The sequence below is a fragment of the Alosa sapidissima genome, chromosome 11 (assembly GCF_018492685.1).
Source record: "Alosa sapidissima isolate fAloSap1 chromosome 11, fAloSap1.pri, whole genome shotgun sequence".
Lineage (NCBI taxonomy): Eukaryota > Metazoa > Chordata > Actinopteri > Clupeiformes > Clupeidae > Alosa > Alosa sapidissima.
This window is the reverse complement of record NC_055967.1, coordinates 28258771-28272943: the sequence shown is the minus strand read 5'-3', so window position 1 is coordinate 28272943 and position 14173 is coordinate 28258771. Positions and strand designations below refer to the sequence as shown.

Sequence of the window (14173 nt, the reverse complement as noted above, 5' to 3'; positions counted from 1 at the left end):
GTTATCGAGATATTCACAGAAAACTGTGTCTGCCCTACCCTCCTTTCGGGGGGTGCAGTCCAGCGGGGGGGCTACAGATCAAAACGAAAAACGATGGTTCCATGCTATCCATATGGGGTTACATGCCCACCAAGTTTCGTCTACCCCGGTCTTTCAGTGTCCCGGGAATCCTTGACGGAAGTTTGGACATGCGAAAAAGAAAAAAAAAAAAAGAAAAAAAAAGAATAATAATCTGACTAAACCTATATGACCGCCGCTTCGCTGCGCGGCGGTCATAATAATAATCTGACTAAACCTATATGACCGCCGCTTCGCTGCGCGGCGGTCATAATAAACAGTGGATCTGAGATATTTTCTCGTTTCTTTGTTTTGCTGATGTAATATGTGTAATTTGTGTGCCCCCACCTGTCTCTCTCTCCCACTTCACTTCCTGTCTATCTCCACTAAAAAAAGACCCCAAAATATACTTAAAAATAATAATAATAAAAATTTAAATATTCACACAGACAAACAAACAAACAAACACAAACAAACAAAAACACACACATGACAACATACATACAAACATGCATGCTTGCTGTATTTCCATCGTTCCTCAAATGTTCTTAGTCAAGACAAGTCAGAACAAGACCTTTGCCTCTCACATGAACACTCACATTATGCAAACAAACCTGACTCTGTACCTGGAGACAGACAATCTTCTGTTATGTCAGTGGGCTCTACCCATCCACATAATCTGAGAGCCTGAGCTCCCCATGTCCTATTATATCAACAACAACAACAACAACTTGCATTTATGTAGCACTTTATCAAGGCACCTCACTAACCATCACTAGTGTGTAGCACCACCTGGGTGATGAACGGGAGCCATTTTATGCACCAGAATGCTAACCACACACCAGCCTCCACTCGCCATGCCCACACTGTGACATACTCAGGCATCACTGATCAATTGCAGCTGGATAGATACTGTGAGGAATGATTTCTTAAAAAGTCTCTACAATTGAAATGAATAGGCATGATCTAATGGTGTGGCATAGTTACATCCTTACTGACTTTCCTATATTAGTGTGTAAGTAGTGTATATATACTTCTGGAAAACACGACAAGCACAGATTTTATAAGTGACTTGAGAATATCAGTATAAGCATAACAGTAAATGTTTTTAATAGAAAGCAGCTCTTGATAACATTCAGCATGTTAAGTGTGTGTGTGTGTGTGTGTTTGTGTGTGTGTGTGTGTGTCTGTAATACCTTTATTGGGTTTCCCTTCATGACCTTTGCCCTGTAGCTCCAGCTGGGTGTGGGGTGCTGCGGGTGTCACCTCCAGAGTGTCAGGGGGGACACTTTCATCAGTCGGAGCCATGGCAACCTCTCGGTGTGAAGCCTATAGCGGAAGGACCACAACCAAATGAGGCAAATACGATGGGGATACACACACAGACACACACACCCACACACACATTTCTAGACAGACACCTCACAAAAAAACAGTCATTTCTCACATGCATGCACACATGCTTTCCTTCCAAATAGAAAACACACAATGTTTATACAATGCCTGTGTGTTCATACTTTTTTATGCAATGACTGGGTGTGTATGACTGTGTGTGTCTATGTATGCTGTTAATGATGTTATATGTTTATTTTTTAGGTAACACTAGCACTTAAATTATTTATTATTTTTTAAAAGTATTTATTTATATTTAATTTTTTATATATAGACTATATATATGAACGATGCACTGGCTGGAGAACACTTTAAATGTTGTTGTACCTGTGACAATGACAATAAAGACCTATTCTATTCCATCTATTCTATTCTGTACACACAAACACAGACGTAATATTTGAAAACAACCCGTGAGTTGTTCTAGGTAAGACTCTAAGCCAATTTAAGTATAAGTAAGTATAAGTACAGTATACTCTTTCGATCCTGTGAGGGAAATTTGGTCTCTGCATTTATCCCAATCCGTGAATTAGTGAAACACACACAGCACACAGTGAGGTGAGAAGCACACACTAATCCCGGCGCAGTGAGCTGCCTGCATCAACAGCACGCTCGGGGAGCAGTGAGAGGTTAGGTGTCTTGCTCAAGGGCACTTCAGCCGTGCCTACTAGTCGGGGTTCGAACCGGCAACCCTCCGGTTACAGGTCTGAAGTGCTAACCAGTAGGCCACGGCTGCCCACAAATATTCCAGTAGCAGTCTAAGCATCGGCCTATGTCTGGTCTTCTACGCTGCGGTATAGCCCAGTATGACCAGACCCAAATTAGGCGGCTAGAGTCAGGCTTCAGCTCTGAGAGCAGTTCAGTTCCAGAATGAATCACGGGAATGAATCACAATTCATAAACCAGCTTTGGGGCACCTAGACAGAGTTCAGAAGAGTTTGGTTCCAGAATGAATCACGGGAATGAATCACAATTCATGAGCAAGATTTGGGGCATCTACCCAGAGTTCAAAGCAGTTTGGTAATGAACACGGTAATGAATTTTGATTCATAAACCAGCTTTCCAATGTTCAGCCTTTCCACGTCTCCATACCACATTTCTAAACGTTCCTATTTTCGTTCAGTCTGATTTTCCATCCCTCCTGGGGCTTTTCTTTTCCTCTGTCCAGTGTTGCACCTTTTTTTCAGTGTTTCTGTTTCTTTCCAAGGACGAGCACATGCTCCATTCATGCTGACTGCGCTCTGTCCAATCACACAGGCTTTCAGTTCAAACCTCTGTTAACAATTACTGCAGATTCACCAGCAAGGCCACTATGTTATCTTCACATCTGCCTCTTCTGCTGCAGTATGCCGACAGACTATTTTTGTCATTGCTGTTTATTCTATTTTCATGTTTTGTGAGTTGCTCTGGACAAATCATCTACTTCATACCTAAACCATAAACTAGGAAAACATGGAATAAACGCCTCTTGTGCTGAGTGATTTTGCTTTGGAAGATATTTTGGAGACAAATGCAGTCCTTGTTGATCCAGCGATTGTTGTGCAGGGAAGGGTAACACACTGAAAGCTTACTGTACATTACAGTAGGGTTATGGGTCAAAGAGACTGCTATCCCAAGAGTGGTCATAACAGGGACTACAGCCCAGGTTGTAAGGCTGGCATAGATTGCATTATTTTACATGTCATTTCCATTACAGTATTGCACACCAAAAATGCCCAAATGGTAGTAGATAAAAGCATCAGCAAATTGAATATGTTATAGGATAAGAATATCAAAGAGACACATTTTGCTTGCAGTACTGATGGAGGACACCAGCACCAACATGTCCAAAGAATCCAGAGCTTAAGTCTTAACATTATGTGCGTTAAATTTCATTTCAAATTTCATACTGTTCAAATATTTTTACCTCTAAAATAATCTCCCTCACTTCAAACTCTTGTGGGTGGTCCCACAAAATGTGACCATCTGAAAGCTACAGGTATTCCACTTCCTGACATTTAAGTGTAATACGTGTAATAGATTTATACGTATGCACAAGTCACCGATCCTGGGTACAACATGCGGCGCATTTGCCACTGCCGGCAGCCAGTCGTTGTATCTTGCGTCATGTTGTGTAATGTTAAATAGGCTTGGTGGTTCACTTGGTTGTTCATTTGATTTGTCACTGTGGGAAATCCCTGACCTACAGCACAAGGAATTTAACACCTCTTCTGTCCTGTGTATATTTGACAGTACATACAGTATATCATATCAGGCTATCTTTAATCAAATTAAATATAATTAAGTCTTTAATTAAACATCATTGCTATTAAGTTTTTGGTGTCCTGAACCCATTAGAAGTAGTCAAATGTGATAGTAGTTTGATCAGAGCTAACCTTTCAGCAACCTTTATTTTATTTAATACTTCCTGTCTGAACACAGCTCTGATTTGGATTCCCACAGGACACACAGGAGTAGCACTATAAACAGGCACAAGCACACAAACACAAATTCACAGGGGAATAACAAGATTCACCACACGAACAACTGCAGCATTGTGGCTTCTCACAGGACACTTGAGATGTGATCTTCACTGTATTTACATCTCTCAGGGTGTGTGTGTGTGTGTGTGTGTGTGTGTGTGTGTGTGTGTGTGTGTGTGTGGGAGAGGTAGAGGTGGGAGAGAGAGAGATATGAATGAAAGGACCAGTCTGTATACAATATGTGTGTGGATAACAACAGAAGGGAAGAAGTTTGAACTGAGGGCGAAAAGTATGTGTGTAGGATGTTTGTGTGTGTGTGTGTGTGTGTGTGTGTGTGTGTGCGCGTACTACTCATGTTTGGGTTAGCTCAGCTTTTGAATCACCGAGCTGTGTGCACTTCCTGATGATTCACCGGAGAGTTTCAAAAACACACACACACATGCCTGAGTTCAGCCCGAAGAAATGTGCTGAGCTGCGCTCAACTCCAGCCAACACCAACAAAATACTCAATCCCAGTGTGTGTGAGCAGCACACACACACACACACACACGATGCTGCTGAGGCGGGACTTTCCCGCAGACACATGTTTAAAAGCCTACATCCCACCAGGACCACTGCCAACCTGGCTATCCAATAAAAAAGCTCCACCAGGACAGCCAATCACAGGCAAGAAGCCAAATGCTACTCTCAGCAATCACAAACCAGGAGAGCCCACCAGACTCACCGGCTGGCCAATGGCACTCTAGCCGAGCCCGTTAGATATGCACACAGCCAACTGTGCACCGAGGGGCACATTTTTCACTGGCTGATCTGAGAGTAACTCCCCCTACCTAGGAACCAATGTTCTCTATCATTAACATTTAAACAGCAGGGGGCCAAAACCAACCCTGGGAGCAGGAAGACATGACAGGAAGTGATGTCACTTCCTGTGGGAATAGAAGGCACAGGTAAACATGAGAGAACTCCTTCTCTGCATCTGAGTCTGTGTGCATGTGGGCTTATGCGTGCATGCATGTGTGTGTGTGTACTCTGCTCTTCTCTCACTGTAGAAGCAACAAAAAACAAACAACATCGTACATACTACCACTATCTCTCCACCTTCAAAACAGAAGCAGACTTCTCTCTCACACACACACACACACACAGCAGTAAACAAGCCCCAAACACGGGCCTGTTTGAGGCAACCATGTCTGGTACTCTATCATCTCCAGGCTAAAAGGGTGTACTGTGCTGTCACAGCTGGACACTGCTGGAAGGTTTGGACTTCATCCGTACCCACAGGGCGCTGGAGGAGAGGAGGAGCTGCGTTCGCATATTTTAAGCACGTTCATGAAAACTCTGAAGAGGAAACGTGAGCCCCCGCCTGTTTCCATTCACTATGTTATGCGGATTTAAAAATGGACCCTTTCCCTGATAAAGGGAGGAGTTGTGAACAGCTGTTGGTTCAAAACTTTAGGTTGTCACGGAAACTTAAAAAAAAAAAAACATAATTCACCACAAAATAAATGTCTACTTCCATCTGCCATAGTTGCATCATACCCTATGCGAATCATTACTCAACCCCTTCCAGGTTTTTTGTCTTAGACTTTTAAACAACTTCCAATCATTTCCACCCTGGACTTCCTATTTAAAATGGTGAAATGTTGCATTATGAAGCTGAATTGAAACCCAGTAATTGAGACTAGTCTGAGCCACCAGCTAGGCCTGGCTAGACAGCCCAGAGACCCAGACGCACTGAGTTTTCAGAGTGGGGCGTACATACCCGTGTTCCATCACTTACACTTCTCACTGACATTCACTCCCTCTCTCACTCAAATTAAACAATTTACTGTATAAAGGATTCATATCCTTGGCTTGGTTTCTATCCAACAGCCAGTTAATGCCTCAACGGCCAGAGATGATGGCCACCCAGGCCACTGGTCTTGTGCTGCCAGGCCAAAACAGCAGAATACCCTGGTGTGGATCTGGATCCACATCAGTTCAAAATCACCTGTGTTTCAGTGACAGCCATTACATGGTGACATCCACTGGTGAGTCAATATCAGGGTCCAGCATTGAGAATAACTTGCTTCTGAAATCACAACAATGCAAGCAACAAGTGAGCAGTTGTACCTGTTTTGCTACAGAAGGGGGATTGCTTTTAAGAGAGGGGCCAAACCCTGCAACAAAAGTGGGCAGGTAAGGACACATCACGAGGATGTTTGGATGAGGTAACCCAAGATATAGCAGAGCTATTGTGTTGTTACACGTTTATAAGTAGGGGAGGGGTGTTTATAAACCTACTACTACTTAACACTGTTTATGTGTGTTATATTAAAAAGCAACATAATTGTATACTATATGTAGGCAACTAGGAGGTGCCTCCGTCATGTCTTCAGTCCTAAGCCTGAAAAACATATTAACCAATACCCTCCCTCTGCTTTTCTTCACTACTACAAATAAAAGTGAAAACATGCTTTGTGAATGATGGAAAACAAAATGAAGCTGCCATAGTCACACTAGCATTGACAGGCATGCAAATCTCCCCCAACTGACACAAACATTCCCTATAGGAGATCTTCCTCCAGTGACCAGTGATATCCCAGCCATTAGTGGGACCCCTTGCTACTTGTGGTGCTGTGTGTGTTTGGACATGGGGCTGATAAAACTGATGTAGGAAACCAGCTAAACAAAGCACACAGCACACAAGTAATTTCCCATACATTAACATGTAATATTAAAGGAACCATATGTAAGATTGTGGCCAAAACTGGTACTGCAATCACTTTCAAAATACTGAAGAGCGGTGTATCCCCTCCCCCTCCCCCCTGACTCGAGGTTGCCAACCCGGATGGCAGAACACTACTGACTTTGTGATTAGTAGATAGGTGGAGGGTGGCGCATCAGGCCAAAACACAACATGACATGACAAAACACAACATCAACATCAGTTGAGGGCTGCAACTTCACTTTTTAAATGACAATATCCTGGCCGGACTACTGTTGTCAGTGATATAAGTATTTGAAGTGAACATTATTTCTTAATGTCTAGTGACATATCAGGGCCATTTTATGATTAATTGAAATATTTTTCTTACATACGGTTCCTTTAACCTTAACAAGTGCAGGCCAACAAACAGCACCCGCCTTCCCCCCACGGTGTTTTTCCTCGAGGAAGATACTTGTGTATTAGGATTATAACGTTAAACTGCTTTATAATACTGTATAGTAACGCGCATAGAGACGTTCCCTGATGAGTTAAGTTGAGAGGTTTTTGGGGACCACATGAGTTAGTGGTGAGGGAACGGATGTACTCTGGCCGACACCCGATACGTAAATACGCATACTGTAAAGCACCTACCGTGCTGGCGCATGCACAGCCAGAGTGACAGGAGTTGATGGAAGGCGCGGTTATACACGTGGGCACGGTGCAGCCCTGGGTGAGTGGAGTCGCGTGCTGTTGCTCGCCACCGGTCAGCTGCAGGATCTCCTGGATCTGTGTGAGCTCGTGGCGCAGCACCTGTTTCTGATGAAAGCTGAAAGCAGGATGGTTGGAAGCCATGGTGAAGAGCAAGAGGAACTGTTCGCCTGTCTGGCCGTCGTTAAGCTGTAGTCCATAGTTGTTGATGATGGTGTCGATGTGTGTCAGAGTACGAAAAAGTACCCCAGCCGCCTCCCGGTTATCCGAGCTGAGCAACGCGAGGGAAATAAGTAATTTGCTCCTCACCACCTCGTCCGTGATGTTGGTCAGGTTCGCGAGGTCCGCCGGGTTGTTGGCTTTGATCTCGGCGTCCCGGAGGGAGTGGTAGTCCTTACGGGCCAAGTCCTCAAGACAGGAACCGAGGAACCGCAGCTCAATAGGGACACAAAGATCCAAGAGCCCGCACAGGAACTCGGCCCTTTGTGCCGAGCTCAGGACGGAGAACCAGCGGTAGACCCCTTCCCTCTGAAGGGAGCTCCGCGTCTCAACCATCTTTAAGGCTGTCATTGAACTACGAACGCTCAGTAAAATTCCAATACTTCCATTCCAGTGAAAACTATGTCGTATAACGGAACACGTCTGAGTTGTCACAGTTGCTCTGCTGGGCTACTTTTTAACAACAATCGGATGGAGTGCACCTTCATTTGTAAATATGTAAGCCTGCATAACAACCTATTGTGTCACTTAGGTCTAGCACCCGTTGTACCATAGCTTAGTAGCGTGTGGTTTGTTTAATATTTAAAATATATTCTAGTCAAATTAAGCGTGGGTGTTTGACAGCGTTTGTGTGTGTGTGTGTGTGTGTAGCCTGTGTGCGCGTAGCCCCCTCAGCCAGATCTCCTTTCTCGGCCAGCCCCCCGAGAGCCCCACGTCAGTTGGTTATGGAACACACCATGTAGCCTACCGTCCTGCGACAAAAATGTTAAATGTTGAAAAGCATTTCTGTCCAAGAGTAATTACGTTGCTGTCCAGTCTTCCCCTCGCCGTCCAAAATGTTTTCACTCTTTGTTGCTCGCCATTAAAGATTTTCCCAGATGAAATCCGTGGCATGGCATTAGTAAGATGAGGGAGCGTCGGCCAATAAACAACCTCATATGTAAACTCCACTGAAGGCTTATAGTTTTGCTGCCTAATAGAAGTTTGTTCCCATTGCCTACTCTGAAAAACCTGGTGACGATCAACTTTTTTCTTGAGCAAATGGAGTCAGTCTTCTCCCTCTTCTCCGAGAAATCTGCGAGGTCCAGGACAATGAAAAACACACGTTTCCTGTCATCTCCTGGTGCTCGTGCCTTGAAACCGAGCGAAACAGCTGTGTACTTCTATCCCAAACTCCACAGTCATCCAGCCCACTTTCTCGTTTTCCATTAGGTGCGCTACATGTCCGTCACATCATGAGCGTCACGGATTGGCCCGTAGAGTATCCACAGAGCACAACTTTCTTCCATGCGCTTACAGTTCGTTCTGATTTATACAGTTAAGTAAGTATGCGTTTTATTTTAAAGAACCCAGCACACTTAATTTTAGTCTATTGTAAGGTATTGGCTTATAGTCACCTTGTTTTGGTTGCATTTACAGTAACGTGTTTTTAATGATTCTGGAAAGACGTTTTGAATGGACTGTCTAACTTCGTTGGCCTGCAGAGAATGCTGAACTCTGGAATTGTAATAATGACGTCAACCCTGCCATCGGTGGCGCCAGCGCGCAGTGAATGTGCTGTTTGGACCTTTTACTGTACTATGCACCAAGCTAAGGTGTGATCTCAGACACATCCAATGTCCACATCAGCCATTCCAATCTAGCTTGCACGCACACCACGTGTAAACTGACAGCACGGCAACCTTTTGTTACTCAATTTCCACAACACAACATATTTACTGTTGTTAACTTTTGAGAAAATCTCATAGACTTTCTGCTGCAGGGATTTGTCAGAAATCCCCTCAAACACAGTGCACACAACACTGGTGTTGCTTCAGGGTTCTCACAGATTTATAAGATAAGATGTTGAGTTAGGTTGGCTCATCAAGATTTTGCTTTTGAACTGTACCAAATGCAATTGCATACAAGGTTGTTTTCCTATTTAAAGCTCATTATCTCAGTCTATGAGATGTTTATCAGCCTGGCTAAGCTTATCAATTTTGACCTAACATAAACTTGAAGTCTGAGTGCTTGAGTGAAGTCACTCTTCCATGGGAAATCCTCTGTTTCCCCCTGAGAACATCTAAAAAAAATAGAAAAGCCAAGCGGGAGAAGTAACATGGCTGGATATTGGCTGGTTTGAATTAAATACATTTGCCATCAACTCTGACCACAGCCTCAGGACATTTCACACACAATACCAACAACCCTCAACAGAAAGTCAATCATAGTGGCAAAACAAATGCAGTAGGCCTATACAACTGACTGTGAGTAGCCTACATTCCTGTGCAGTACCACTTAAAGCTGCAGTTGGCAAGTCTGACAGATTGAGGGGACTTAACCAAAATTTTAAATGTTTACAACTCTCATGCCCCTCCCCCACTACCACCGAGCACCCTCTCATCGAGTTTGTGCTTGTCAGTGCGCACCACACTGCACCTGGTCTAGAGGAATACGCCTGGATTCAGGGGAAAATAGGGCGGGAGAATGTCTCTGATTACGAGCAAAGCTTTTTTCAATAGCCAATCGCAGAGAGGTGGCAGACATGTGAGTATGCACATGTACTGGGTGTTTTATGAAAATACCGGCGACAGTGAACTAATAACCAAAACGATGGCGTTTAGTTTGCCTTTGTAGCCATCTCTGGTTAGCCTTTGCTTAGGCAAATGAGACATAACTTCTGCAGAGGTTTAAAGCAACTGTTGTTTCGAACTTCAATTTCTTCAAAAATCGACTCTAAACATGCTTCAATTACGTTTGTATTGGCAGCTATTTCGCACTGGTTTCAGTATGGACTTTTGCCCATGAACAAAACGGAAGTGAGATCAGTGGGCGTCTCTGAAAGTAGCTGTTTTCCAGTTGTGAAGGTTTTGGCCCAGAAATTTGTTCAGCATGATGCGAACTTCTGGGTACTCAGATTAGACTGCACCAGACTGTGATTGACAGTCAGATCTCACACAGCCCTGCTCTGATTGGACCAGAAGAACCGGGAGCTGTGGATTTTTGCAAAACAAATAACAGGCTATAAGTGGAGATAGAAGTGCGTTTTTTTTTTTCTAAAACTGGCTGATTTATGTTGTTCTGTCGGAGCATAGTGTTGGTTTCAGTCAATATGATCAAAAAAATCTTGCCTACTGCAGCTTTACAGGAGAATTCTGGCGATATTTCACATAAATCTCTGTTTCTCGAGGTCATTGAGTAGACTACTGTTGGTACAGAAAGAAAATGAAAACAATCGGTTCTACCTAGCTCGAGTTGCTGTAGCCAACAGATAGAAATCACTGGCATGAACATGGGGGCCTTTAAAAAGAAAAAACTAAATTTAGATGTAGGCTACTGTGTTAAAAATGTAGGCTCCACAGAATAAACACATACTGTAATGCATCAGAAGTTAGTAAACATTTTATTACTGAGATTCAAATTTTCTAATTTTTAAATTCTTCAATTCTCCACAAATACTTTTGGAGAGATGTTCAGCATTTCTTCCTCCGTCCTTTGTGTTGTAGATTCAAGGCAGCAACATGCTTGGTTGTAGTTATATTACATTACTGTTGCATTATTTTGGCAGTGTGCTTTGGATCATTAGCATGCTGGAATATTTCTCTTCATCTAGAGATTGTGAGTCATTTTGTCAGTCTGCATCGGTTTATCCACCTGGAACAGATAACCAGGCATCATGCTCTGTAGGTAAAATAATTACACCTTTGTGCCACTAGAGGGTGCACCCCACCAAGAACTGCTTTTAAGCAACAATGTACAGTATCATTTGAGGTTACTATTTTTCTATTCTTTTTCTGAAGTATGTATATTTTTGGGCTTGTTTGTCTTCAGTGAGACAGGACAGTGAAGAGGATGACAGGAGGCGAGTGGGAGAGAGATATTGGGTGGAATCGAGAAATGGCCGAGGTGATACACGAACCCAGGTGACCGTAAGTACTTGGATCTGAATGTGATATGCAGGGGTGATGCTAGGGGGGTGGGGGGGGTATGACGATTCTAAGGGCCCAACACTGATGGGGGGCCCCCGGAGAGCCCCCCCCCCTTTAATATTATGTACTGTAGGGGGGGAGGGGGGGGGCAGAATTATTGTCTGTCATAGGGCCCAAATTTTCTAGCAGCTCCCCATATGGATGCTGTAGCCCATTGCACCACAGCGCCCCCCTATTTGCTAAATTCAATTGCAATTGTAGGTCCTCAAACGCTTGTTAGAAATATTTGTTTTGGTGAAAGAGATTTTCATCTTGAAATAACCTAGAAGCTATGCATGTTAGTGCATTTTTACAGAGCCCCTAAAGGGACGTGCATTTTTTTTCTTTTTTAGTTAGTGAAAGTTGGTGAGCATGAGAAGCTGTCTGGTACTCACCAGAGACTTACAGAGTTTTTGAGTTTACGGTGCACACATTAAAGTATCTGGTATAACTTTCACATGAAAGTACATTCATGAGGCCGAGGAGAACATCTTTCAGCTTCACCTGTTTGGACTCGCCACTAGAGGGAGCTCTGGTGAACTATCAGGCTGCAGTTCAGGACAGTGGCCACAGGAGGCAGCACACCTCACACTATGTAAAGCCAAGCTACTGAGCAGCAGAGATAATAAATGCAAATCAGGGACCGCTATCCATCAGAGGTAAATGAGCCATGCAGTGATCCTGATCCTTAAGCACCCTTCTGTAGATAGTGTATATGTCCTGAGATGCACCATTTATAAGACATCACTCACTACATCACACGCACACACACACACACACACACACACACACACACACATTCCATTTTCATACTTTTACCAACACATAATCACCCATTTTAACACCTCACCTGAATTTAAAGATATCTGTAGTTTGCCTGTAACTGCGTGTACCTACATATCATAACTTACACAGGTGGTTGGGGTGTGCATGTGTGTGTGTCTGTGTGTCTGTGTGTGTGTGTGTGTGTGTGTGTGTGTGTGTGTGCTTTTGAATTTGGAGTGCATGCTTATGACACACACACACACACACACACACAAACACACACACATGCATACAGCTGTCATACAGTTTGACACGCACATACATACACAAAAACACAAACAAGTCACACACATAATACCTCTTTTAACCCCTCAACCTTCGTGCTGCTCTAGATTAGCAGCATAGATGGGATCAGCCTGAGCTGATTATGGCTGTGTGTTTTAGGCAGGCGTGTAGCTTTGATAGGCTCTCCTCATCAGCACAATTTCTCTGCTAGCGTTTATGCCACGGTGGTATGGCTAAACACGGAAAAGACAACCCTCTACACTCTTACAATAGCTACACACATACACCACACACACACAAAATGACATATAATTCAGTGGACTGCACAGAGTATTAATCAAGTACACTTGATTTTTTGTTGTACAAGTGTATTGCGGCAGGTATGATGAAAAACAACACTGTACCTTTCTGGCAATCATACTCTTCTTAAAATACCTCTGCAGATGTGTGTGAAGACTGAGTGCATTGCTTATGTGAGAAAGCAATTAATGGTGTGTGTGTGTGTGGGGGGGGGGGGGGTGGTATGTGTGGGTATGTGTGTGTGTGTGTGGTACTTTGAAATGGTATGCCTGAAACACGGAGAAGACAACCCTCTCCACTCTAATTACATTACTCTTACAATAGCTACAGTCACACACACACACACCACATGCGAACAGGGTTGGGAGGGTTACTTTTGGAATGTAATAAGTTACAGATCACTAGTTATGCTGTTAAAATGTACAGTAATAAGCAATTTAATTACTTTGATTATTACTGAATTGAATATTACTTACGCACAATATCAACAAATGTAAGTATGTACACAATCACCCATGCATATTCACAACACACCTGTACACACCTGGCACAGGCTTTGATTGGTCACCTGGTTGTTCTGTTTCATATAAGTAGGGTTGGTTCTTCTAACCATTGAAGGGTGTGGGGGCAGTCTGTTAATATGGTCCCACACAAACTAAATGTAACAAAAATCAGTGTACAAATGGCTAGGCTGTGACAATATCACAGATCTCATATTGCTAAGGCTGCAGCAGCTCTTCCCTACACAGACAATAGCTCTAATGTTGTTATGAAGTCTATCCAGACAGCTATGTACTTAATGTGAATGACATCCCTAGTTTAGGTAATGGATTGGATTGGATTGGAGTGGAGTTGATACAGAGTGGATGTATATTTACATTTATGCATTTAGCAGACACTTTTATCCAAATCGACTTCCATATGTCAATTATATTACAAAGGCCACTGTCCCCAGAGCAACTCGGGGTTAAGTGCCTTGCTCAAGAGCACAACAGTGGAAGTCGGGAATTGAACATGCAACTTTACAGGCTACTGCATGCTAGCCCAGCTCCTTAGCCACTACGCTACTACCGCCAACATGATGTAACGCTGAGACAGGCTACTGCATGCTAGCCCAGCTCCTTAGCCACTACACTACCTCCGCCAACATGATGTAATGCTGAGACAGGCTACTGCACGCTAGCCCAGCTCCTTAGCCACTACGCTACCACCGCCAACATGATGTAACGCTGAGACAGAGGTCCCGCTCAGTGGAGCCAGTGCTCAACAGTGATCTGATCTGAAGGTGTGTGGCTGAGATAGACCTAATAGTGAGGTGTTACAGGTATGCGGTCAGATTGAGACACTAC

At 43.6% G+C, this 14173-nt stretch overlaps 1 protein-coding gene across 1 annotated transcript in view; it reads right to left on the bottom strand.

Moving 5' to 3' along the window:
• zcchc14 (zinc finger, CCHC domain containing 14) overlaps positions 1 to 8981 on the bottom strand; it is a 32285-nt gene extending 23304 nt beyond the window's left edge. The window contains exons 1-2 of the mRNA XM_042110378.1: positions 7252 to 8981; positions 1254 to 1386 (exon numbers count right to left, since the gene is read on the bottom strand). Of these exons, the coding sequence (XP_041966312.1) occupies positions 1254 to 1386; positions 7252 to 7878 (760 nt within the window). The 5' untranslated portion in view covers positions 7879 to 8981. The remainder of the gene's footprint in view (positions 1 to 1253; positions 1387 to 7251) is intronic.
• Between the last annotated feature and the right edge of the window lie 5192 nt (positions 8982 to 14173).